We start from the raw sequence: 27,645 nt of genomic DNA on the forward strand, positions 1-27,645 counted from the left end.
TTTCCAAGCAGTCGTCTCATTTGATGCCCTCTTCGTTTTCTTCTAATCGTTGTTATCCTTATGCAGGATGAGTCGAAACGACTTTACCACTTTGTAATGATACAGAATCGGTAGGTGTGTCATTTTGTAGCAAACAACCGCAAGTTTGATTCACGTAGTATATCAGTACCCCAATGCGCCACCATTAGCGCCAGATTAGTGCACGGTTAAAATGGCTACTTTCACTGATGCGGAGCATGCACGCTATGTGTTTTGGTTCCATGAAACGAACTCTGCAACAGCTGTTCGGCATAAATTTCACACTGGCATTCCACAAAAGTGTGTTTGGCGAGTAATGCATGTTATGTTATGTTATGTTAACCTGGGACCTAGAAACGATGGAGAGGCTCCATCCCCGCCGCAGCCGCAGTGGTCCACAACCCCACGACGACTACCGCAGTCCACTTCACCTCTCCTCCGCCCCACACCGAACCCAGGGTTATTGTGCGGTTTGGCCCCCAGTGGACCCCCAGGGAACGTCTCACACCAGACGAGTGTATCCCCTATGTTTGCGTGGTAGAGTAATGGTGGTGTACGCGTACGTGGAGAACTTGTTTGCGCAGCAATCGCGGACGTAGTGTAGCTGAGGCGGAATAAGGGGAACCAGCCCGCATTTGCGGAGGCAGATGGAAAACCGCCAGGCGGATTCGTGCCGGAGACCGGCGCTCCTTCCCTCCCGGAAAGTCGTGCGTTAGACCGCACGAAAATGGCTCTGAGCACTATGGGACTTAACATCTTAGGTCATCAGTCCCCTAGAACTTAGAACTACTTAAACCTAACTAACCTAAGGACATCACACACATCCGTGCCCGAGGCAGGATTCGAACCTGCGACCGTAGCAGTCCCGCGGTTCCGGACTGCAGCGCCTAGAACCGCACAGCCACAGCGGCCGGCTAGACCGCACGGCCAACCGGGTGGGCTTAAGAGTAATCCATAGACATGTACACTTTAAACCACACTGATTCACAATGGCACAGCGCTTTTGTGATACAGATAGGTTGGTCGTGGGAAATTCTATGCAGAAATCCTCCATCGAACAGAGGCCGATAAGACATTCCTGAACACAATAATATTCACCAACGAGTGAACATTTCATAACAGTGGCATGGTGAACACCTACAACTGCAGAATATGGGTCAGCGAAAATCCACATGCAACCTTGGAGCCCGTTCATGACAGCCCCAAAGTTAATGTGTTTTGTGCCCTTAGCTATGGCCCTTTCTTCTTCATCGAGAAAAACTGTCACTGGTATTGTGTATGTAGATATGTTTGAAAACTTTTTAACTAGACAAATCGGTGAAGATGACCGAGATGGGATGGGTTACTACCAGCAAGATGGTGCACCACCTTATTTCCTTACAGAAGTACGAGGTTTCCTTGCTAACCATTTCCCAAGTCGATGGACTGGCCGTGAAGCGCCAATTGCATGGCCGCCCCGTTCCTCAGACTTGATACCACTGCATTTCTTTCTCTAGGGTTTCATTCAAGACTGTGTGTATGTTCCTCCCCAACCAAACAATTTAGCCAACCTGAAAAATAGAATCTAGGCTGCCATTGCACAATTTAAGCCCGATTTTCTGCAACAAGTGTGGGAAGAAACTTATTACTGGTGAGATGTTTAGCGCATCACAAATGGTAGTCACATCGAACCAAAAAGACACTTGACACTTTTATATGAAACATGAGGGTGTTTGCTACAAAATAACGCATCTACCGATTCTGTAAGTCATCTGAATAAATTTCTACATCACTCCAAATTTGTAAAGCCCTTTTTGACTCACCCTGTACTCTCCGTCATCTTGTACCTTATGTGTCTACTCCTTCCTCCGTTCACCGTTCCTTCCACAGCATCTGCCAGTAAACAATCTCTTCTCATCCAGTGTCCGAGCCAATTGTGTTTCCTGATTACCTTTAAAACTTTTCTCTCTTCCTCCACCCTTCTCAACACCACCTCATTTCTCACTCTATCCACCCAATTTATCCCTTCCATCTTCCTTCAAATTCACACCCCAAATGCTTTTATTTTTCTTTATTCCTCTTTTCTCAATGCCCATGCCTCGGCTTGTGGTGTACTGAGATACCATATAAGAAGAGTTTGTGACAGTTCGTAGCAGAAGTACTGTGGACGCCCGTTCGCTGCACGAACAATGCTACGTGCAAACCAATCACGTTGCCCACGACAATCACGCCCCTTTGAGCGCCAGTCTTACCAGGAAGCCACACGGGCATTTAAGTGACGTGCACGGGCAGAAGTTGTGAGTTGCAAGGTGCAAGTTGTAAGTCAATCCGAGTTTTGCTAGGGAATTCCTGCAGAACGTTCGTCGTGTCTTCAAGTTTTCAACTCGTCGAGTGTGTCGTAAACAGTGACCGATAGATGGACAGTAGTTGGTTTTCAGTAGAAACAGGACAGTGAATAGAATTATCGTGTATGGACGGAGACCGCCTGCCTAGAAATTTAACTGAGTACTGTTACTTTGGAATTGTTCTTCAAATAGTATGTCAAAACAGAAAATTAGTTTTCTTCCGACTTTATTTCAGAGATCATTATTTAGTTTGTGTTAACGGAACTGTAGTTAGCGCAGGATAGACAAAATTTGCATTCTACAATTGCTGTAACCAGCGCTGGCACAGTTGAGTAATTTGTTTTGCTATTCACTGTTCTGTGTTACTTTCATTGTGTATGCTGCTCTAGAACCGATACATCCGTCATACCAGGAAATCTTTATTAGTCTTTTTCAGCGGGAGTGAGATTTTAACCAAAGAGAACGCCTCTACTCCACAACACATCTCTGTATAATGCAGCGCTCCATATGAAAAACTGCACTAGTCTCTTCCTCAGGTCGCTGTCCATGCACCAATATAGAAGCCTCCTCCTCTTGTTAAATGCGTCCTTGGCAACTGCTATATGTGTTTTTACCTCATTATTGCATCTCATGTCGTCTTTCGCTCTCTGCCAGTAACACCATATCATCCGCAAATTGAATAAATTCTATCCTCCTGACACCAACCAACACGCCTCTCTCTTATTTCATGCATTACTTAATAACATGCTTCAAATTTAGCCTATGTTCAACAGTATTGGGGAGAGGCAGCAGCCGTGCCTCACCCCAATTCCAGTTGTGCTTTCCTCTGTAATCTTATTCCCAGTTTGTACTCATATTTTCTGTTGTAGGTAGCATACTTAAGACTTGTTAAACTACGCTTTTAAGCTGAATAGGTTACCTGAGTCGTGGAAGATAGCTATTACTGTAATTGTTAAAAAATCGACGTAGAAACTCTCTCCAGAACCGAAATACTACAGGCCAGCATGTCTTTTCTCTAGTTAGGGTGCAGGAATAGCTTCTGTACAACCGCCTACGGGCGCACAGAGCTCTACGGCCTTAGCCCACGGCAGTACGGATTCAGAGGAGGTAAATCAATCGACGACACAAGAAACAAAATCTTCCAGATTACAGGGCACACCCCATGCAATTAGGCATATTAATTGACATTATAGGCGCCTTCTGGTATTGTACAAACAGGGTAGCAGATTGGCAGGTGGGCTTCGGCAGAGTAGTCAAAAGGATTACAAAGGATTGTCCCCAAGGCTTGCGTTGGGATCACATCTTCTGGGATATCACATTCAAACTACTCCTACATCTAACTGAGGGGACGAGCCCACAGGTGGAGTCGTAGGCTATGCTGATGACTTGCTCGTAGAGGTATCAGCAGACACAAGATCGGCATTAGAGAGCAAAGCCAGTGATGTCCTGAACACAATATAACGTTGGTGCAATAAAAACAAATTAACAATCGCAGCACACAAAATAGCTTACATGCTAACGACAGGCACACTACAAAGGCATCGCCGGCCGCGGTGGCCTTGCGGTTCTAGGCGCTTCAGTCCGGAACCGCGTGACTGCTACGGTTGCAGGTTCGAATCCTGCCTCGGGCATGGATGTGTGTGATGTGCTTAGGTTAGTTAGGTTTAAGTAGTTCTAAGTTCTAGGGGACTGATGACCTCAGATGTTAAGTCCCATAGTGCTCAGAGCCATTTTGAACTACAAAGACATCCAACGATAAAAATAAACAGCAGTACCGAAGCACACACTCGCTCAAAGAGCAAACACTTTCACCAACACGTACCACAAACAACCTTACACAACAGCTAAAATAATTAAACTGTATCAGAATAAACGGTGTAATGCAATCAACCCTGTAAACCTGTTCTAGCTTAAGTGTACACAACAGGCATATTCACCTCGCGATCATTACACCGCTTTTGGGATGTAACATTCGTAATTGAACACTTAATACATAAGCAACGTAACAGGTAAAATTCAAGACACATAATATAGGAAATGGAGGTTAATTAATAACCCTAAGAAATAACATACTTTACCTCAGACATCACTGCGCTTTCCGCAATGTGTATAGTAGTTACAGTGTTTTTGTAAATAGTGTTTAGAAATATTAGTCCGTAAATTAAACTGTAGCGAACAGGGACTGCAAGACTCGAAGTAGTTCCGAGGCTTTCGGACCAGGCTGGCTCAGATGGGGTAACATTTCTCTCTCTCTCTCCCCCCCCCCCCCCTCTCTCTCTATCTAAGTCTCTCCTATCATCATATCTTCTTAAAAAATGAATATTTTTGTGTTTTTTCCTTTCAATTCCTTGTGTATTTTTAATTTATTATTACTTCCATTGTAATTACTGAAAACAACAATTGCTGTTTGTGATATGGAATACATTTTGTAACCTACATGGAAAGCTTTAAAATGAACGACCTGTTATAAAATGTAAGGCAGCAGGTCTCTGAATGAGAAATAAATCAAATCAAATCCACATAACAGGAGGCTAATTCCAGATGTATGGTAAGCCTAACTATAAAGGATTGTCGAACATAAACGAGACAGATGGGCAAAAGTAAGTAAACTATTATTTTAAAAGTAATCGCTATGACTGTTAATACATTTATTCCACTGTGAGATAAGACGGTCAAAGCCTTCATGGAAAAATTTTTGTGGTTGCCTGCAGAACCAAGATCGCACCTAGGCGTACACTTCTTCGTCCGAAGTAAAACAAAGGCGGTGAATGTCTTTCTTCACTGCTCCAAAAATATGTAGAGGAGAGAGATCGGGACTATAGGGAGACTATATAAGGGCTTCCCAGCGAAATTTCTGCATCGCAGTCGAAACAACCTTGGCAACATGTGGGCGGCCATTATCCTGCAACAGAATGATACCGTCCGTCAACATTCCTGGGCGTTTGGACCTGATCGCGCTCTTCAATTTTTGTAAAGTGGCCACGTACCGCTGTGCGTTAATTGTGGCGACGTATTCCACAAAGTAAATGAACAGTGAGCCCTTTCAGCCAACGAAAAAGATCATAGTGACTTTCCCGGAGATGGCGTGCCAGTTGTTTCAACTGCGCTGCAGAAGTTTCGCTGGGAAACCCTTATACAGCGTCCATACGGTCCCAATCTCTCCCCATACGATTTCCATAATTTTGGAGATCTGAGAAAGACATTCGTGGCAATCGATGTACTTCGGACGAAGAGGAGCTCGCCTGAGTACAATCATGGTTCCGTAGGCAACCGCAAACATTGTCCCATAAGGCCATTGACGGTTTTGTCTCACGTTCGAAAAAAGGTATCGACAGTTATTGCGATTACTTTTGAAATAATAGTCTTTCTTTCTGCCTCGTTTTCATTTGACTGCCTCTTATACACTGTGTGATCAAAAGTATCCGCACACCTGGCTGAAAATGTCTGAAAAATGCGTGGCACCCTCTATCAGTAATGCTGGATTTCAGTATGGTATCGGCCCGGCCTTTGCCTTGATGACAGCTTCCACTCTCGCAGGCATACGTTCAATCAGGTGCTGGAAGGTTTCTTGGGGAATGACAGCCCATTCTTCACGGAGTTCTGCACTGAGGAGATGTATCGATGTGTATCGGTACGAAGTCGGCGTTCCATCTCAAAGGTGTTCTGTAGGATTCAGGTCAGGACTCTGTGCAGGCCAGTCCATTACAGGGATGTTATTGACGTGTAACCACTCCGCCACAGGCCGTGCATTATGAACAGGTGCTCGATCGTGTTGAAAGATGCAATCGCCATCCCAGAATTGCTCTTCAACAGTGGGAAGCAAGAAGGTGCTTAAAACATCAATGTAGGCTTGTGCTGTGATAGTACCACGCAAAACAACGACGGCTGCAACCCCCCTCCTTGGAAAACACGACCACACCATAACACCACAGCCTCCGATTTTTACTGTTGGCACTACACACACTGGTAGATGACGTTCACCGGGTATTCGCCATACCCACACCCGGCCATTAGATTGCCACATTGTGTACCGTGATTCTTCACTCCACACAACGTTTTTCCACTGTTCAATCGTCCGTACACCAAGCGAGGCGTCGTTTGGCATTTACCTGCGTGATTTTTGGCTTATGAGCAGCCGCTCGACCATGAAATCCAAGTTTTCTACCTCCCGCATAACTGTCATAGTACTTGCAGTGGATACTGATGCAATTTGGAATTGCTGTGTGATGGTCTGGGTAGGCGTCTGCCTATTACACATTATAACTCTCTTCAACTGTCGGCGATTTCTGTCAGTCAACAGACGAGGTCGGGCCTTACGCTTTTGTGCTGTACGTGTCCCTTCACGTTTCCACTTCACTATCACATCGGAAACAGTGGACCTAGGGATGTTTAGGACTGTCTAAATCTCACGTACAGACGTATGACACAAGTGACACCCAATCACCTGCCCACGTTCGAAGTCCGTGAGTTCCGTGGAGCGCCCCATTCTGCTCTCTCACGATGTGTAATGACTACTGAGGTCGCTGATATGGAGTACCTTGCAGTAGGTGGCAGCACAATGCACCTAATATGAAAGACGTATGTTTTGGGGGTGTCCGGATGATTTTGATCGCATAGTGTGTAAAGGAAGCAAACATAACCAAAATTAATATTTTTCAGGTGTTTGTGTTTTGCCAGCACTCGAACAATTTACTGTTTTTGTTTGGCACTTTGATAGAAAATTGTCACGAATGACAAACACTAACTCTTTCACTTTCACTCCGTCTGTGTTGATATTAAAGATGGGTAAGAAATTACGTGGCGGTGTCGTATTTGCCGAGGAGTGATTCAGCGAGTTGCTGTTACCTAATTTTTTTACCCTTACGCTGTTACAAAACGCACTACAAAACTAGATAATAATTCTGTGTTAGATTTTTGTGAAACCTCGAACTAGTAGTGAAAAAGCATTACAACCAGTAAATCTAATTGTTCTGCATTTCTTGATGAATGTACGTGAATTAGATGTATTTGTACATTGCTGTTTACGCTAAGCTTTATATTCGTAATTTAACATCGTCGTTAGAAACAGTGATATTTTGGTGTCCGGTGTTATTCGCCATCGATGTTTAGACTTCGAGGATGAGTCTAAATCAGCATCGATGATTTACCAACCTTGCACATCCTTACCTCTGTACGTTTCCGTACGGACCTGATTTCTCTAGTCTTCGCGGATTTTAAGCGAATTGTACGTTGATGGTGGGGGCAGCATTATTTACTGTGTCGCAAATACACTCCTGGAAATTGAAATAAGAACACCGTGAATTCATTGTCCCAGGAAGGGGAAACTTTATTGACACATTCCTGGGGTCGTATACATCACATGATCACACTGACAGAACCACAGGCACGTAGACACAGGCAACAGAGCATGCACAATGTCGGCACTAGCACAGTGTATATCCACCTTTCGCAGCAATGCAGGCTGCTATTCTCCCATGGAGACGATCGTAGAGATGCTGGATGTAGTCCTGTGGAACGGCTTGCCATGCCATTTCCACTTGGCGCCTCAGTTGGACCAGCGTTCGTGCTGGACGTGCAGACCGCGTGAGACGACGCTTCATCCAGTCCCAAACATGCTCAATGGGGGACAGATCCGGAGATCTTGCTGGCCAGGGTAGTTGACTTACACCTTCTAGAGCACGTTGGGTGGCACGGGATAGATGCGGACGTGCATTGTCCTGTTGGAACAGCAAGTTCCCTTGCCGGTCTAGGAATGGTAGAACGATGGGTTCGATGACGGTTTGGATGTACCGTGCACTATTCAGTGTCCCCTCGACGATCACCAGTGGTGTACGGCCAGTGTAGGAGATCGCTCCCCACACCATGATGCCGGGTGTTGGCCCTGTGTGCCTCGGTCGTATGCAGTCCTGATTGTGGCGCTCACCTGCACGGCGCCAAACACGCATACGACCATCATTGGCACCAAGGCAGAAGCGACTCTCATCGCTGAAGACGACACGTCTCCATTCGTCCCTCCATTCACGCCTGTCGCGACACCACTGGAGGCGGGCTGCACGATGTTGGGGCGTGAGCGGAAGACGGCCTAACGGTGTGCGGGACCGTAGCCCAGCTTCATGGAGACGGTTGCGAATGGTCCTCGCCGATACCCCAGGAGCAACAGTGTCCCTAATTTGCTGGGAAGTGGCGGTGCGGTCCCCTACGGCACTGCGTAGGATCCTACGGTCTTGGCGTGCATCCGTGGGTCGCTGCGGTCCGGTCCCAGGTCGACGGGCACGTGCACCTTCCGCCGACCACTGGCGACAACATCGATGTACTGTGGAGACCTCACGCCCCACGTGTTGAGCAATTCGGCGGTACGTCTACCCGGCCTCCCGCATGCCCACTATACGCCCTCGCTCAAAGTCCGTCAACTGCACATACGGTTCACGTCCACGCTGTCGCGGCATGCTACCAGTGTTAAAGACTGCGATGGAGCTCCGTATGCCACGACAAACTGGCTGACACTGACGGCGGCGGTGCACAAATGCTGCGCAGCTAGCGCCATTCGACGGCCAACACCGCGGTTCCTGGTGTGTCCGCTGTGCCGTGCGTGTGATCATTGCTTGTACAGCCCTCTCGCAGTGTCCGGAGCAAGTATGGTGGGTCTGACACACTGGTGTCAATGAGTTCTTTTTTCCATTTCCAGGAGTGTATGTCTGCCTTCGTAGAGTAGCGGTAGCGTTACCGCCTACCACGCAGAGGTCCCCGCGTTCGCTTCCCGGCAGGGTACTGGGCGCTGTGTGTCCTTCATCATCATTTCCTTCATTATTGACTTGCAAGTCGCCGAAGTGGCGTCAACTAAAAAGGACTTGCAATACGGCGGCCGAACTCCCTGAATGGGGCCTCCCGGCCAGCAATGCGATACGAGCATTTTCATTTACCTGTTCTCCAAACTTTGCCGCCAGTGTTCCGCGGATAGTACGACGTCTTCCCTCCAGGGAACCTCATTTGAGTTCTTGGATCAATTCCGTAATACTCGGTAGTCGAACGAACCTACAGGTGAGGAATCTAGCAGCAGGCTTCTGAATTGGTTCGATATGTTCCGTCAATATGACACGTTGTGGACCCTAGAAACTCGAGCGTCGACAACACAAATCGACCATTCGTCTTCACTATCGACTGTAAGTGTTCGTTCGATTTCATGTCACTTTGAAGTGTCATGCGTAGCAATTTATTCAACGTGATAGTATCAAGCAGCACACCACTAATAGTATATTAGAACATCACAGTACTGTTTTTCCAACTCATCTGCACTGAGTTACATTTTTCCACATTTAGAGCAACCCAACATTCGTCAAACCAAATAGAGATTTGAATCTAATCCTATAGTCATCCAGCGTCGACATTTTCGAGTACACTACGGCAGATCGTGAGGCCGCCAGGTTGGTAATGGATGAAAGTGTGGAGAGTAAATATCGTAAAGGAGACCAATGCATGAATGCAGTAAGTCAGACCAAATGGATGTAGGTTGCAGTCGTTATGCAGAGAGGAAAAGATGTGCACAGGATAGACTTGAGTGGAGACCTGCATCAAACGAGTGTTCGGAATGAAGGTCATAACAACAACATCGATAATTTGGTTTGTTTCTTTGTAAATAATTGTGTTCTACGATCATGATCTAATCCAGGTGGAAAGGAAGTCAGCATCGGCCGTAATATAATCTGTATCTTATTGCAGATATAGATTTCAGCTAACAGCGTAGCAATGGCAAGTATCTTATAGGTAGTCATGGAGACTCAGCATAGTTATAACGACACATATTACACTTTGGCATGTACAAGCATCAGTCATCTAGATCTGCAGTGACATACAGATAATATTACAACCGATGCTGACCTTCTTTTCGTACTAGAACATAGAGAGTGTTTGTTCAAGTCAACGTCTGCCAAGGCGGACGACTGCCGTTCCTGCTGGCAAGTTATTCGAGAGATGACGAAGCCTGGAACAGTGATTATCTCACCCTTCCAACTAGGTGAACACGGGAGGAATAACAGTGTGGTCAGTTGGTCAGTTTTAGTACATACTCGGGCTAAACAGATAGTGGACCAGTTATTTTATTTTGATTTTACGAGGGGGAGTTGGAAAATAAGTTTCCCCTGCCAACTGTGGGCAGAGTTATGTGATATGGGTGAAAGACGACACGGCAGGTGAACGCGCGCGTGCAAGGCACCGATACACCATTGGGTAGAGGTCGACGGCGATCAAGGAGATGGCGCGGTTGCAGTGCCTGCGCAAAGCGGCGGCCAGCCGCTCAGTCTTTTCCCGGAGCTATGGAGAGAAGGTGCGTTTTGGAGTTGTGGTCAGAGGCGGAAGTCAGAGCTGTTATCCGCTATGAATGGGCACGTGGAGTATCAGGCACAGAAATTCATAACCGCCTTGTTGAGGTGTATGGGTCAGGTGTGATGTCGAGGCAAATAGTGCGGAGATGGTGCCAGTGATTCAGTGATGGACGTCAGCAGGTGCAGGACATACCGAGACCTGGACGGACGCGCTCGGCCGCTACAGATGCAAATGTCAGGAAGGTGGATGACATGATTAAAGCGAAGCGGCTTGTCGCCATTGATGGAGTAGCGGCAGAACTTGGAATCGGACATGAGCGAGTTCACAAGATAATCCACGACATTCTTCGATACTGGAAGGCGTCCTCACAATGTGTGCCCCGCCAACTGACCCCGACACACATGGAACAACGCATGGCGTTCAGCTTGGAACAGCTCGTGTGTTACCGTGAATCTGGAATGACCTTCTGTTTCGGATTGTGACGGGGCACGAAACGTGGGTCCGCCATTACACGCCCGAATCGAAGACCGCATCCATGGAGTGGAAACATCCGTCATCACTTGTGCGTCTGCAGGTAAAGTGCTACTCACGGTTTTCTGGGACGCCAAAGGAGTTTTGCTGCTGGTCTTTCTGGAGGATGCAACCATCAGTGCTGCGCGGTACAGTGCCACTCTGTAGAAATTGAAAGAGGTGATTCGGTAAACGCGGCCTGGCCTTTTCAGATCTGGCGTTCTGCTGTTGGATGACAATGCGAGATCACACACGGCGACGGCAACGGAAAACAATATTGCAACTGTTGGCTGGGAGCGCTACACCATCCGCCTTACAGTCCGTATCTCGCACCAAGTGAATTCCATCTGTTTCCTGCTTTGAAGAAGACTCTCGGCGGAAGGCGCTTTGGCAACAATGCTGGCATCAAACAAGCTGTTCAACGATTCTTCTGTATGCAACTCCCTGATTTTTTTCCTGGAAGGCTTTTTGAAGCTTATAAAGCGGTATGACAAATGTCTCAGTATACCGGTACTTGGAAATTATGTAGAAAAATAAATATATGTCTTATCTTTAATGCCTCATTCTCTTTTTTTTTCTTTCACACACAACTCTGACCACAGCCCATAGAGGAAACTTATTTTCCAACTCCCCCACGTAATAGGTAGGCTGGTACTTAAATTTGCGAAATAAAATTTTATTGAACGTTCTCATCACATTTTACGACGGGCGTTCAATAAGTACGGTAACACTTTTTTTCTGAAAACAGGTCAGTTGTATTTAAGATTCCAAGAAACAATATTATTCCCCACTTTTTTGGCTACAAAACCCTATATTTCAACATAATCTCCGCAGAGAGCGACGGCCTTACATCACCTCACTGGAGGGACGTGTATGACTGTACGGTACTACCCTGCTGGTCGACGACGGAGCGAGCGTCTTACTGCATCAATAACCCCATCATCCACGTCCTGCTTCCCGCGGAGAGCATCCTTCATTGGGTCAAACAGATGGGAGTCGGAGGGTGCGAGATCCGGGCTTTAGGGTGGATGAGGAACAACAGGCCAGTGCAGTTTGTGAGCGCCTCTTGGGTGTGCCGTCTTGTGTAAGGCCGTGCTTTGTTATGTAGAAAACGGAGTTCGTTCGCATTTTTGTGGCGCTGAATTCGTTTTTCAGTTCCGTGAGGGTTCAAATGGTTCAAATAGCTCTAAGCACTATGGGACTTAACATCTGAGGTCATCAGTCCCCTAGACTTACACTACTGGCCATTAAAATTGCTGTACCAAGAAGAAATGCAGATGATAAACGGGTGTTCATTGGACAAATTTATTACACTAGAACTGACATGTGATTACATTTTCACGCAATTTGGGTGCATAGATCCTGAGAAATCGGTACCCAGAACAACCACATCTGGCCGTAATAACGGCCTTGATACGCCTGGGCGTTGAGTCAAACAGAGTTTGGATGGCGTGTACAGGTACAGCTGCCCATGCAGCTTCAACAAGATACCACAGTTCATCAAGAGCAGTGACTGGTGTCTTATGACGAGCCCGTTGCTGGGCCACCATTGACCAGAAATTTTCAGTTGATGAGAGATCTGGAGAATGTGCTGGCCAGGACAGCAGTCGAACATTTTCTGTATCCCGAAAGGCCCGTACAGGACCTGCAACATGCGGTCGTGCATTATCCTACTGAAATGTAGGGTTTCGCAGGGATCGAATGAACGGTGGAGCCAAGCGTGGTAACACATTTGAAATGTAAGGTCCACTGTTCAAAATGCCGTCAATGAGCACAAGAGGTGACCGAGACGTGTAACCAACGGCACCCCATACCATCACACCGGGTGATACGCTGCCAATGTGCGTTCACCGCGATGTCGCCAAACACGGATGCGACCATCATGATACTGTAAACAGAAGCTGGATTCATCCGAAAAAATGACGTTTTGCCATTCGTGCAGCCAGGTTCGTCGTTGAGTACACCATCGCAGGCGCTCTTGTCTGTGATGCAGCGTCAATGGTAACCGGAGGCATGGTCTCCGAGCTGATGGTCCATGCTGCTGCAAACGGCGTCGAACTGTTCTTGCAGATGGTTGTTGTCTTGCAAGCGTCCCTATCTGTTGACTCAGGGATCTAGGCGTGGCTGCACGATCCGTTACAGCCATGCGGATAAGACGCCTGTCATTTCGACTGCTAGTGATACGAGGCCGTTGGGCTCCAGAACGGCGTTCCGTATTACCCTCCTGAACCCGCCGATTCTATATTCTGCTAACAGTCATTTGATCTCGACCAACGCGAGCAACAATGTCGCGTTACGATAAACCGCAATCGCGATAGGCTACAATCCGACCTTTACCAAAGTCGGAAACATGATGGTACGCATTTCTCCTCCTTACACGAGGCATCACAACAACGTTTCACCAGGCAACGCCGGTCAACTGCTGTTTGTGTATGAGAAATCGATTGGAAACTTTCCTCATGTCAGCACGTTGTAGGTGTCGCCACCGACGTGAACCTTGTGTGAATGCTCTGAAAAGCTAATCATTTACGTATCACAGCATTTTCTTTCCGTCTGTTAAATTTCGCGTCTGTAGCACGTCATCTTCGTGGTGTAGCAATTTTAATGGCCAGTAGTGTAGAACTACTTAAACCTAACTAACCTAAGGACATCACACACATCATGCTCAAGGCAGGATTCGTACCTGCGATCGTAGCAGCAGCGCGGTTCCGGACTGAAGCGCCTAGAACTGCTCGGCCACAGCGGCCGGCTTCCGTGATGGCAGGGCAATACATGTCAGAGTTGAGGGCTGCGCTATGATGTAAGACAATCAACTCTTCAGATATCCAGAAGGCCGTCGCCTTGACTTTACCGCCTGAGGTGCCACTTTGAACGTTTTCTACGGAGGAGAGGCGGTGGCGCCACTCCACGAATTGCCGTTTCGTTTGCAGTTTGAAGCGGTGAACCCAAGTTCCATCATCTGTGACGATGTCCGAGGAAAACTTGTCACGTTGAGCCTCGTAACGCTCAAGCAATTCGGCAGATATGGCCCTCTGTTGCTCTTTATAGTTTTCTGTTAGGCGACGATGAACTCGCGGGACACACGCCATCCCACCGGATACACGTCGCTGAGTACCACAAAATGGTGGGCGAGTGTGCCAGCACTAACTAAAGAGACGTCGAGTGTGCAGCGAGGTGTTAACTTGTGATCAGTCGATCACAGTGGCTGCACGTTCCAACACTCCAGGAGCCACAGCTGTGCGCGGCCGGCCGCCACGCGGGTGAGCGCACAGGTTTACGCGACCTTGTTGCGATGATGACAGACGCCTCTCCCAACAACTCGCCGTGCTTTTGTTGACTACGAGTTCTCCGTAGACGTTCCCCAAGCGCCTATGAGTACCTGTGATAAAAAATATGCAATGACAAATCACTGCTTGGAAAGCACCTCCGTTAAGCCGTCGGCACACGGACCGTGCTGTCGAACGTTAACGTTGAGTGTGCCAAGTTCCACGTGCTGCTGAGCGCTCATGAACGATGCGACTTGTGCATACGGTTCGTGGGCTCCAACGTGGTATACGCGATCGCAACGCACTCCAGTGGCAGTTGAGGGATGTTTCTAGTTCGTAAATCACACTGTTTACTCAACGGGCGCGCGTAAAATTCCCACGTTAGCTCTATTAAAACGCACGTTTCCTCTATCGTCCATGAAAGGGAAAGTACCATGTCCAATCCGTAAGGACATAGGCTTATAAAAGTTCCATTGCAAACAATGCGGTACAAATTTGTAATATTTCTCCGCATAAGATAAACATTATTTCATCATTCCCACATTTTAGTAAAACCCCAAGGTCAGTCTTACTTGATCACTGTTCCTACCCAGTAGCATAATCTTTGCAACATGTGAATTACGAAGCGTAAAAGAAAAACGAGCAAAATATCTTTATACAAGTAGCGCAAGCTGTCCTGTAGATTAAGCCAGTCGAACGAAGTCACCCCTAAAAAAACAAAAAAACAAAAAAAAACTTATATTTACGCAACATCAAATATTGTAGTATTTACTTATATCAAACTAATAATAAACTGTGAGAACCTAATAAAAACGTGAATGTTAGGGAAAAAAGTTAGAAGTGTCAAAACGCGAGGCACCGCCCCAACAAACAATTCTATATAGGACAGTGACACTATTGCTTACGCTTTTTTTTTTTTTTTTTTTTTTACTCTTTTGTTCGATTTTGATCGTTGCATCTGCTCGGGGTGGACGTCGTAAGACATCCGTTTAAGTTCGTTGTTGATCGATTAACTCAGTTTTTTTATTACAGAGGGAGCTAACCCTCTAACCGAACACGCTGAGCTACCATGCCGGCTGACTACAGCAACAACACCGTCTTTGCATTTGATCATACTATGGTACCACGTGCTGAAAACCTTAATCGTAGATATATACTGAAATTTAATCGTAGATATAGATTGAAATTTCATTATAACAAATTGCACCAAGAACGATGCGTTTTGGGTGGATCTTCAGTGTGTCGCTGCCTTCAAATAGCCTAATCTCGTAATACGCAAGTTACAATTATTCTTTTGCCAAGAAAATGATGTTTCTCATTTTTTATTGGAACGAATCACAAAGTTAACAACGGGTTTTCCAGTGATTCTCAATTTGCTGGTGCTCAGAAACGGCATATATACATATAGGCTTAAAATGAAAGCCAATATGGCGCCTCACAACTCTGTACTGAAGGGAGACGGCGTGCGTGTGACGTGGGTGGCGTTCTGCCATCTCATTGGTCAACGCTCAGACGCACGCTCAGAATATCTGAGATGCCAGATATTGCTCTGCACGTTCGGAAAGACTCCCGAGCGTGCTATTCCACGTTATGACGTCAGAAATTCGTCACGCTCAACGTTCAACGTTCGGATTCACGGTCCGTGTGCCGACGGCTTTACAGACGCCATGATGAAGGCTACGAAACAGCATATCCAGACACTCTGGGATGATGATGGCATTGAAACAGAACGCGGAAAGCTGAAATACTAAACACCTTTTTCCAAAGCTGTTTCACAGAGGAAGACCGCACTGCAGTTCCTTCTCTAAATCCTCGCACAAACAAAAAAATGGCTGACATCGAAAGAAGTGTCCAAGGAATAGAAAAGCAACTGAAATCACTCAACAGAAGAAAGTCCACTGGACCTGACGGGATACCAATTCGGTTCTACACAGAGTACGCGAAAGAACTTGCCCCACTTCAAACAGCCGTGTACCGCAAGTCTCTAGAGGTACGGAAGATTCCAAATGATTGGAAAAGAGCACAGGTAGTCCCAGTCTTCAAGAAGGGTCGTCGAGCAGATGCGCAAAACTATAGGCCTATATCTCTGACATCGATCTGTTGTAGAATTTTAGAACATGTTTTTTGCTCGCGTTTTATGTCATTTCTGGAAACCCAGAATCTACTCTGTAGGAATCAACATGGATTCCGGAAAAAGCGTTCGTGTGAGACCCAACTCGCTTTTTGTTCATGAGACCCAGAAAATATTAGATACAGGCTCCCAGGTAGATGCCATTTTCCTTGACTTCCGGAAGGCGTTCGATACAGTTCCGCACTGTCGCCTGATAAACAAAGTAAGAGCCTACGGAATATCAGCCCAGCTGTGTGGCTGGATTGAAGAGTTTTTAGCAAACAGAACACAGCATGTTGTTCTCAATGGAGAGACGTCTACAGACGTTGAAGTAACCTCTGGCGTGCTTGTCACAATATATATAAATGACCTAGAAGATAGTGTCGGAAGTTCCAAGCGGCTTTTCGCGGATGATGCTGTAGTATACAGAGAAATTGCAGCATTAGAAAATTGTATCGAAATTCAGGAAGATCTGCTGCGGAGAGGCACTTAGTGCAAGGAGTGGCAACTGACCCTTAACACAGACAAATGTAATGTATTGCGAATACATAGAAAGAAATTTCCTTTATTATATGATTATATGATAGCGGAACAAACACTGGTAGCAGTTACTTCTGTAAAATATCTGGGAGTATGCGTACGGTACGATTTGAAGTGGAATGATCATATAAAATTAATTGTTGGTAAGGCGGGTGCCAGGTTGAGATTCATTGGGAGAGTCCTTAGAAAATGTAGTCCATCAACAAAGGAGGTGGCTTACAAAACACTCGTTCGACCTATACTTGATTATTGCTCATCAGTGTGGGATCCGTACCAGGTCGGGTTGACAGGGGAGATAGAGAAGATCCCAAGAAGAGCGGCGCTTTTCGTCACAGTGTTATTTGGTAAGCGTGATAGCGTTACAGAGATGTTTATCAAACTTAAGTGGCAGACTCTGCAAGAGAGGCGCTCTGCATCGCGGTGTAGCTTGCTGTCCAGGTTTCGAGAGGGTGCGTTTCTCGATGAGGTATCGAATACAGGGTGTTACAAAAAGGTACGGCCTAACTTTCAGGAAACATTCCTCACACACAACGAAAGAAAATATGTTATGTGGACATGTGTCCGGAAACGCTTACTTTCCATGTTGGAGCTCATTTTATTACTTCGCTTCAAATCACATTAATCATGGAATGGAAACACACAGCAACAGAACGTACCAGCGTGACTTCAAACACTTTGTTACAGGAAATGTTCAAAATGTCCTACGTTAGCGAGGATACATGCATCCACCCTCCGTCGCATGGAATCCCTGATGTGCTGATGCAGCCCTGGAAAATGACGTATTGTATCATAGCCGTCCACAATACGAGCACGAAGAGTGTCTACATTTGGTACCGGGATTGCGTAGACAAGAGCTTTCAAATGCCCCCATAAATGAAAGTCAAGAGGGTTGAGGTCAGGAGAGCGTGGAGGCCATGGAACTGGTCCGCCTCTACCAATCCATCGGTCACCGAATCTGTTGTTGAGAAGCGTACGAACACTTCGACTGAAATGTGCAGGAGCTCCCTCGTGCATGAACCACATGTTGTGTCGTACTTGTAAAGGCACATGTTCTAGCAGCACAGGTAGACTATACCATATGAAATCATGGCGGTGAATCGAGGAAGTTCAGTACATACTAAAGTGAGCTCTAACATGGAAATTAAGCGTTTCCGGACACATGTCCAGATAACATTTTTTCTTTATTTGTATGTGAGGAATGTTTCCTGAACGTTTGACCATACCTTTTTGTAACACCTTGTATATTGCTTCCGCCTACTTATACCTCCCAAGGAGATCACGAATGTAAAATTAGAGAGATTAGAGCGCGCACGGAGGCTTTCCGGCAGTCGTTCTTCACCCGAACCATACGTGACTCCAACAGGAAAGGGAGGTAATGACAATGGCACGTAAAGTGCCCTTCGCCACACACCGTTGGGTGGCTTGCGGAGTATAGATGTAGATGTATGTATGGTGCCGCCATCTATAGGAGCTACATGAAAATATAGGAACAGAAGCGGAATATTTCACGAAATCCTACAAAAAATTCTGCATTTTTTCAATATACCAAGGAAAAAAATGTGTTACATGACTCATCGAATGTCACTCGTATATGAAATTAAATAAAGTGTTTACTATGTTTGCGATTCATGGATAGAGACCTAGCAGTTCTGTGGTGTGTATACTGTAAGACCTTCAGTACACACACCATCAGATTATTTGACTTGTCGCTCTAACGAAGTAGGCGAGTGTCAGCAATATCTCTCGTCGTCTTATCGTTTTCTGCCGTTAGGTCATACGATAGAAACGCCAATTGCACGCTTAGCGTAGCAGATTGATGGTGACCAACTTTAAACGGAACCTGATTAATTTTCACACACATTTATTAAAATACACTCCTGGAAATCGAAATAAGAACACCGTGAATTCATTGTCCCAGGAAGGGGAAACTTTATTGACACATTCCTGGGGTCAAATACTTCACATGATCACACTGACAGAACCACAGGCACATAGACACAGGCAACAGAGCATGCACAATGTCGCCACTAGTACAGTGTATATCCACCTTTCGCAGCAATGCAGGCTCCTATTCTCCCATAGAGACGATCGTAGAGATGCTGGATGTAGTCCTGTGGAACGGCTTGCCATGCCATTTCCACCTGGCGCCTCAGTTGGACCAGCGTTCGAGCTGGACGTGCAGACCGCGTGAGACGACGCTTCATCCAGTCCCAAACATGCTCAATGGGGGACAGATCCGGAGATCTTGCTGGCCAGGGTAGTTGACTTACACCTTCTAGAGCACGTTGGGTGGCACGGGTTACATGCGGACGTGCATTGTCCTGTTGGAACAGCAAGTTCCCTTGCCGGTCTAGGAATGGTAGAACGATGGGTTCGATGACGGTTTGGATGTACCGTGCACTATTCAGTGTCCCCTCGACGATCACCAGTGGTGTACGGCCAGTGTTGGAGATCGCTCCCCACACCATGATGCCGGGTGTTGGCCCTGTGTGCCTCGGCCGTATGCAGTCTTGATTGTGGCGCTCACCTGCACGGCGCCAAACACGCATACGACCATCATTGACACCAAGGCAGAAGCGACTCTCATTGCTGAAGACGACACGTCTCCATTCGTCCCTCCATTCACGCCTGTCGCGACACCACTGGAGGCGGGCTGCACGATGTTGGGGCGTGAGCGGAAGACGGCCTAACGGTGTGCGGGACCGTAGCCCAGCTTCATGGAGACGGTTGCGAATGGTCCTCGCCGATACCCCAGGAGCAACAGTGTCCCTAATTTGCTGGGAAGTGGCGGTGCGGTCCCCTACGGCACTGCGTAGGATCCTACGGTCTTGGCGTGCATCCGTGCGTCGCTGCGGTCCTGTCCCAGGTCGACGGGCACGTGCACCTTCCGCCGACCACTGGCGACAACATCGATGTACTGTGGAGACCTCACGCCCCACGTGTTGAGCAATTCGGCGGTACGTCCACCCGGCCTCCCGCATGCCCACTATACGCCCTCGCTCAAAGTCCGTCAACTGCACATACGGTTCACGTCCACGCTGTCGCGGCATGCTACCAGTGTTAAAGACTGCGATGGAGCTCCGTATGCCACGGCAAACTGGCTGACACTGACGGCGGCGGTGCACAAATGCTGCGCAGCTAGCGCCATTCGACGGCCAACACCGCGGTTCCTGGTGTGTCCGCTGTGCCGTGCGTGTGATCATTGCTTGTACAGCCCTCTCGCAGTGTCCGGAGCAAGTATGGTGGGTCTGACACACCGGTGTCAATGTGTTCTTTTTTCCATTTCCAGGAGTGTAACTTGATTCTGCATGCTGTTTACAACTGACAATTGTGAAGTTCCTTTGGTCTTGATACGTTAATCTTATTCTCACATATCTCTGATACTTGACAAAGTGTCTATTCATTTCTCTTCATGGCTGTGTACAGGAATATGAGAACGTTATTAGGCGCAGACTGAAATTTGACTACAGACTGATGCAGACTGAGTAATCGGAGGTCTGTACACTCGTTATAATACCTCGCGTGTTCAGGTATCACTGCGCGAGTGTGATCCACGAGGAGAAAAGGTTCTACGTTAGCAGCGATCTCATTGGCTGCGTTACATATTAATACGCGGATCGGCGGAAGCAGAATTTGGTCCGTCTCTAAGGCAGCGCCATCTCGTAGTGTGGGGACAGACGAGTGCTGCGCCTGCGCTGTTGTGCTTAGCGGGGCGCGCTCTAGTGGGAAAGTTGTGTACGCACTGACTACATGGAACTATGTACACAACAAGTTCATTCTCGTTGTGGACCCTGGTGGTATTATGGAAGAGGTCGCAGCAGTGGTTTATACATGTGGATGAATTGAGGTGAGGTGCTGTGATGTGACTTGGTACGGTGCTGTGTTGGCAGGCACATGCCGCTGGCGGACGCTTCGGTGGTGGTGTTCAGCGTGCCGGTGTTCGTCGCCATCTTCGCGCGGCTCTTCCTGAAGGAGCCGTGCGGCCCGTTCCATGCGCTCACGATCGCGCTCACGCTGGTGGGCGTGGTGCTCATCACGCGGCCGCCGCTGCTCTTCGGCCACGCAGCCGCGCCGCCGCTGGGCGCCGGAGGTGGGTACTGTGCGCCGAATCTCAGCTGCCATACCTGGCGGTAAAATCTCCTCACAAGGGAACCTCCGCATCGCACCCCCCTCAGACTTAGTTAGAAGTTGGCACAGTGGATAGGCCTTGTAAAACTGAACACAGATCAATCGAGAAAACAGGAAGAAGTTGTGTGGAACTATGAAAAAATAAGCAAAATACACAAACTGAGTAGTCCATGCGAAACATAGGCAACATCAAGGATAGTGTAAGCTCACGAGCGCCGTGGTCCAATGTTATGGCTAATAAATTGGAGAAAAAAGAAGTGGTTAGCGTGAGCAGCTGCGGAACGAGAGGTACTTGGTTCAAGTCGTCCCTCGAGTGAAAAGTTTAATTTTTTATTTTCAGTTTATGTGACGAACTCTTATGTTATCATCAATTTTGGGAGTGATTATCACATCCACAAGAAAACCTAAATCGGGCAAGGTAGAAGAATCTTTTTACTCACTCACCAAGTGTACAAGTTAGGTGGGTCGACAACATATTCCTGTCATGTGACGCACATGGCGTCACCAGTGTCGTATAGAATATATCAGACGTGTTGACTTGTGGAGGAATCGGTTGACCTATGACCTAGGGATCAAATGTTTTTGGTTCCCATTGGAGAGGCACGTCCTTTCGTCTACTAAACGCACGGTTTTGCGGTGCAGTCCCAAAACACAGACACTAAACTTATTATAGTGTACAGAGACGTCAATGAACGAACGGACAGATCATAACTTTGCGAAAATAAAGAAAGTAAACTTTTCAATCGAGGGAAGACTTGAACCAAGGGCCTCTCATTCCTCAGCCGCTCACGCTAACTACGGGACCAGAGCGGTCCTGAGCTCACACTATCCTTGATGTTGCATATCTTGCGCATGGACTACTCAGTTTGTATATTTTGCTTATTTTTTCACAGTTACACACAACTTCTTCCTGTTTTCTCGATTGATCTGTGTTCAGTTCAGTTTTTCAAGGCCTATCCACTGTGCCAACTTATAAATAAATCTGAGGGGGGTACGATGGGGAGGTTCGCTTGTCAGTCGTTAGGCGGCGTCATACAATAGTCTTCAAACTTTTTCAGTGCTCAACGTTTCAATCCCTCCGCTGCGATATTCTTCAGGACTCCTCTGGATCTAGGGTAGGGTGTCCATTCGTCCCGTTTTTCTCGCGACAGTCCCGTTTTTTACCAAAATGTCCCACAGTCCCGAAAGTTTTTTTGGGGACGCTCAAATGTCCCGTTTTTATATGATTCCGCTCGGCTAGAGTATTTTACGCTACTGGTTGTTTGACTTGCTATTAACTGCGCAATCATTTACTCTAGGAAGCGTGTGATGACTTTCAGCATACCCCAAACATGTACCGAACTGTCAAAAATCGCAAGTAATTTTAAACGCACTATAGGTGAATTTAATTGATGAAAGGAGAAAATATAAAAATGCAGTAAATGAAGCAGGCAAAAGGGAATACAAACGTCTCAAAAATGAGATCGACAGGAAGTACAAAATGGCTAAGCAGGGATGGCTAGAGGACAAATGTAAGGATGTAGAGGCTTATCTCACTAGGGGTAAGATAGATATTGCCTACAGGAAAATTAAAGTGACCTTTGCAGATAAGAGAACCACTTGTATGAATATCAAGAGCTCAGATGGAAACCCAGTTCTAAGCAAAGACGGGAAAGCAGAAAGGTGGAAGGAGTATATAGAGGGTCTATACAAGGGCGATGTACTTGAGGACAATATTATGGAAATGGAGGAGAATGTAGATGAAGATGAAATGGGAGATACGATACTGCGTGAAGAGTTTGACAGAGCACTGAAAGACTTGAGTCGAAACAAGGCCCCCGGAGTAGACAACATTCCATTGGAACTACTGACAGCCTTGGGAGAGCCAGTCCTGAAAAACTCTACCATCTGGTGAGCAAGATGTATGAAACAGGCGAAATACCCTCAGACTTCAAGAAGAATATAATAGTTCCAATCCCAAAGAAAGCAGGTGTTGACAGATGTGAAAATTACCGAACAATCAGTTTAATAAGTCACAGCTGCAAAATACTAACACGAATTCATTACAGACGAATGGAAAAACTAGTAGAAGCCGACCTCTGGGATGATCAGTTTGGATTCCGTAGAAATACTGGAACACGTGAGGCAATACTGATCTTACGACTTATCTTACAAGAAAGATTAAGGAAAGGCAAACCTACGTTTCTAGCATTTGTAGACTTAGATAAAGTTTTTGACAATGTTGATTGGAATACTCTCTTTCAAATTCTAAAGGTGGCAGGGGTAAAATACAGGGAGCGAAAGGCTATTTAAAATTTGTACAGAAACCAGATGGCAGTTATAAGAGTCGAGGGACATGAAAGGGAAGCAGTGGTTGGGAAGGGAATAAAGACAGGGTTGTAGGCTCTCCCCGATGTTATTCAATCTGTATATTGAGCAAGCAGTAAAGGAAACCAAAGAAAAATTCGGAGTAGGTTTTAAAATCCATGGAGAAGAAATAAAAACTTTGAGGTTCGCCGATGACATTGTAATTCTGTCAGAGACAGCAAAGGACTTGGAAGAGCAGTTGAACGGAATGGATGGTGTCTTGAAGGGAGGATATAAGATGAACATCAACAAAAGCAAAACGAGGATAATGGAATGTAGTCGAATTAAGTCGGGTGATGTTGAGGATATTAGATTAGGAAATGAGACACTTAAAGTAGTAAAGGAGTTTTGCTATTTGGGGAGCAAAATAATTGATGATGGTCGAAGTAGAGAGGGTATAAAATGTAGACTGGCAATGGCAAGGAATGCGTTTCTCAAGAAGAGAAATTTGTTAACATCGAGTATAGATTTAAGTGTCAGGAAGTCATTTCTGAAAGTATTTGTGTGGAGTGTAGCCATGTATGGAAGTGAAACGTGGACGGTAAATAGTTTGGACAGGAAGAGAATAGAAGCTTTCGAAATGTGGTGCTACAGAAGAATGCTGAAGATTAGATGGGTAGATCACATAACTAATGAGGAGGTATTGAATAGGATTGGGGAGAAGAGAAGTTTGTGGCACAACTTGACCAGAAGAAGGGATCGGTTGGTAGGACATGTTCTGAGGCATCAAGGGATCACCAATTTAGTATTGGAGGGCAGCGTGGAGGGTAAAAATCGTATGGGGAGACCACGAGATGAATACACTAAGCAGATTCAGAAGGATGTAGGTTGCAGTAGGTACTGGGAGATGAAGAAGCTTGCACAGGATAGAGTAGCATGGAGAGCTGCATCAAACCAGTCTCAGGACTGAAGACCACAACAACAACATATAGGTTACAAATAACAACGAAGATTCTTCTCTTCTAAATCGATCCACCGAATCCGTCCTTTCGGTCCAGAGATACTCTACACCACTGACAATTGCTCTCTGGCTTTCGTCACCACACTGTTAATGTTTTGCACTGTGCAATCACTGTTTCATTATGCCAAAACGAAAGTGTAATTTTAACAGCAATATAAAAAGCGAGTTTCCTTGTATCACTGGTAGTGGAGAAACTGTAGAATGTACGTTGCGCGAATTAAAATTTGCTATTGGTCATGGTAGAAGGTCTGACATTGTGAATCACACTAAGACGAAGAAACATCGCATGAGTGATCAAACGAAAAGAGCAAATAAATGCGTGACTACTATGTAAACTTAAAATCAGTAACAGAAATGGATAGGCAGTCGGCAGCACAAGAAGCTACATTTGCATACCACAGCGCAATGCATAACCATAGCTTTAAGTCAATGGACTGTACTACAGCAGTTTTTAAAAAAACGTTTCAGTCCTAACTTCATATGTGGACACACAAAATGTAATGCAATCATTTCAAATGTTATTGCACCGTATGCAGCTCAGCAGATTTTAAATGAACTGAAAAGTGCTCGATTCATTTCTGTAATGAATGGTACATCGAATCATCTGGATTTGAAGTTGGTCCCTCTCCTTATCAGGTATTTTCACCCTGAAAATGACATCTCGGTGAAAGTTCTCGAATTGGTTAATTTAGCTGGAGAAACTTCAGATTTACTTCAGAATTATGTGCTGGAGGTTTTAAAGAAATATGATCTTGAGGGAAAGGTGATTGCAGTTTCTGCAGACAACACTAACACCAATTTTGGTGGTAAGCAGAGGAAAGGAAAAAACAATTTGTTCTATAAACTGCAACAGAGCACAGTGAATAATATAGTAGATGTTGGCTGTCCAGCACATGTGGTGCACAGTTCCTTACAAACTGGCTCAGATTGCCTACCCATCGAACGCCAATTAATTGTAAACAAAATCTACCAGCATTTCCACATATATACAGCAAGGGTTGAATCTCTGAAGTCATTCTGTAAATTTACTGAAACTGAATACAAAAGTGTACTTGGCCACAGCAAGACAAGGTGGCTATCTCTGCTACCAGCATTGGAAAGAATTGTAGAGATATTTCCTGCTTTGAAATCATATTTAATTTCCCTTGATAACCGTCCTGTTATCCTTAAACAATTCTTTGATAACCCTGTGTCTATTGTTCTTCTACATTTTCCTGTTAGCCAGCTAAAACCTTTCTCCACAACAATTAAATGTATTGAGAAACAAGAAATCACAATAGTGAAAGTTTATCAAGAAATAAGTTATTTGGCAAATTACAATGTAGAAAATCTGAAAGATTTCTCACATCCTTTGTACATGAAACTCTAAGAAAGCCGGAAGAAGAGGGTGAAATTACTGTAGAACAATTTCATATTTATGCTGACATCCTCTATGACTCATGCATTGAGTATATTAAAGAATGGTGTTTACCATTTCTCACACCTTTTAAAGCATTTGACTGGGTTAATACTGAAAAGGAGCAGCTAAAGTGGAAGGATATTCAGGACTGTTGTGTTTTTGTTAAAAATATTGTACCAAATTTTCCTGTTGATGAAGACAAACTGTTCGATGAATTTTCATGTGCAAAAAAAGTCATAAAAAGTGAAGAAGGAGGCAAAGAAAGGGTTAGTGCAACGTGGTGTAAAATATTTGCTTATTTCAAAAGTAAAAACATTAATATGAAAAACATGATTCATTTGGTGGAGTTTTGTCTGACAATTCCTGGGTCAAATGCTGCTGTGTTTTCGTTAGTGAACTCTTAGTGGTTAGATGAAAAAAAAAACAGAATGAAAGTTGAAACAGTGAGGGCCTTGCTCATTGTCAAAACACACTTTAATGGTATATCGTGTACTGACTTTTATGATACAATTTCAAACGAAAATACACTTCTTGATTAAGTATATAATAGTGAAAAGTATGGTGATAGTGTGTCAGAATAATTGTAAAAAGTGATTTGGGATCATCTGAGTGCACGTTGTAAAGGTAAACTTGTATGTGTATTAAATTAAGTCAATACAATATTTATGTCCCGTTTTTTTTTTCTTCACTGTCCCAGTTTTTTTCTAATTTATTTTAAATGTCCCCTTTTTCAATGAAAGTGAAATGGACACCCTAATCTAGGGACGCGGTATCGAACGAAACATATCAATACTTTACTCTTTAGTAGCATCGCGTGACAAGTGTCGTTCTCATAAAAGTAAGCCAAGGGACCTAATAGCGTTCCCGCTCCTAATTTCGCCACCCTAGAAATTTTCGTTGCCCACAATTGGTCAAAAATGCTTAGATGCGCGTACGTGACTGACCTCTGTCCATTGTTTTCTTGAGAGAGTTTGTTGTGTGGAGCATGTGTGGCTTGCGTGTACGAAGGAATTCATTTTTTAATGCTGAGGTGAATTAGTGTAGCAGTCAAGTTAACAGACTGCAATTCCTAGTCTGAGCACTGTCTCGTCTTCACATATTGGGCCTTATTTCAGTGTGTTGTACTTTCTGGTGTGTAATCGTTATAGTCGAGGGTTTGATCTATATTGCTGTAGCGGCCGATATAGTAATTCTGTCGAAGTTCGTAATTTCGTCCCCCGTGTAGTTCCTACTTTCGCCGCGCGCACGAAGTTTGGACCTGTTATTAAGCAGTGATTTTATTACCTATTTGTAAAGATTACAGTTTTGATACAGGAAAACTCGAGGGAAGAGAGATGGATTCGTTGCATGAAATGCTTAGTTTGTTACCAAGAAACATGCTGTTTGTCTGTCAACACAGACGTACAAATTCATATGGTATACATCTTTGGAATGCTGAAAAAAAAAAAAGGTTCAAATGGCTCTGATCACTATGGGAATTAACAGCTGTGGTCATCAGTCCCCTAGAACTTAGAACTACTTAAACCTAACTAAGGACATCACACACATCCACGCCCGAGGCAGGATTCGAACCTGCGACCGTTGCGGTAACGCGGTTCCAGACTGAAGCGCCTAGAACCGCACGGCCACACCGGCCGGGTGCTGAAAAAACTTGAAAAGATTGTTCGTTCGTGACGGTAAAGTGATTCACAGTAGTAAATTAAATGTACTATCGAGAATTTCTG

General features: G+C 45.5%; 1 protein-coding gene across 1 annotated transcript in view; it reads left to right on the plus strand.

The window, feature by feature from the left end:
* The window catches only part of LOC124712523 (solute carrier family 35 member G1), a 593,502-nt gene that overhangs the window by 510,855 nt on the left and 55,002 nt on the right, over positions 1–27,645 (plus strand). The window contains exon 5 of the mRNA XM_047242834.1: positions 20,978–21,177. Coding sequence (XP_047098790.1) covers positions 20,978–21,177 — 200 coding nt within the window. The remainder of the gene's footprint in view (positions 1–20,977; positions 21,178–27,645) is intronic.

Source organism: Schistocerca piceifrons, chromosome 8 (assembly GCF_021461385.2).
Source record: "Schistocerca piceifrons isolate TAMUIC-IGC-003096 chromosome 8, iqSchPice1.1, whole genome shotgun sequence".
In the NCBI taxonomy this organism is placed as follows: Eukaryota; Metazoa; Arthropoda; class Insecta; order Orthoptera; family Acrididae; genus Schistocerca; species Schistocerca piceifrons.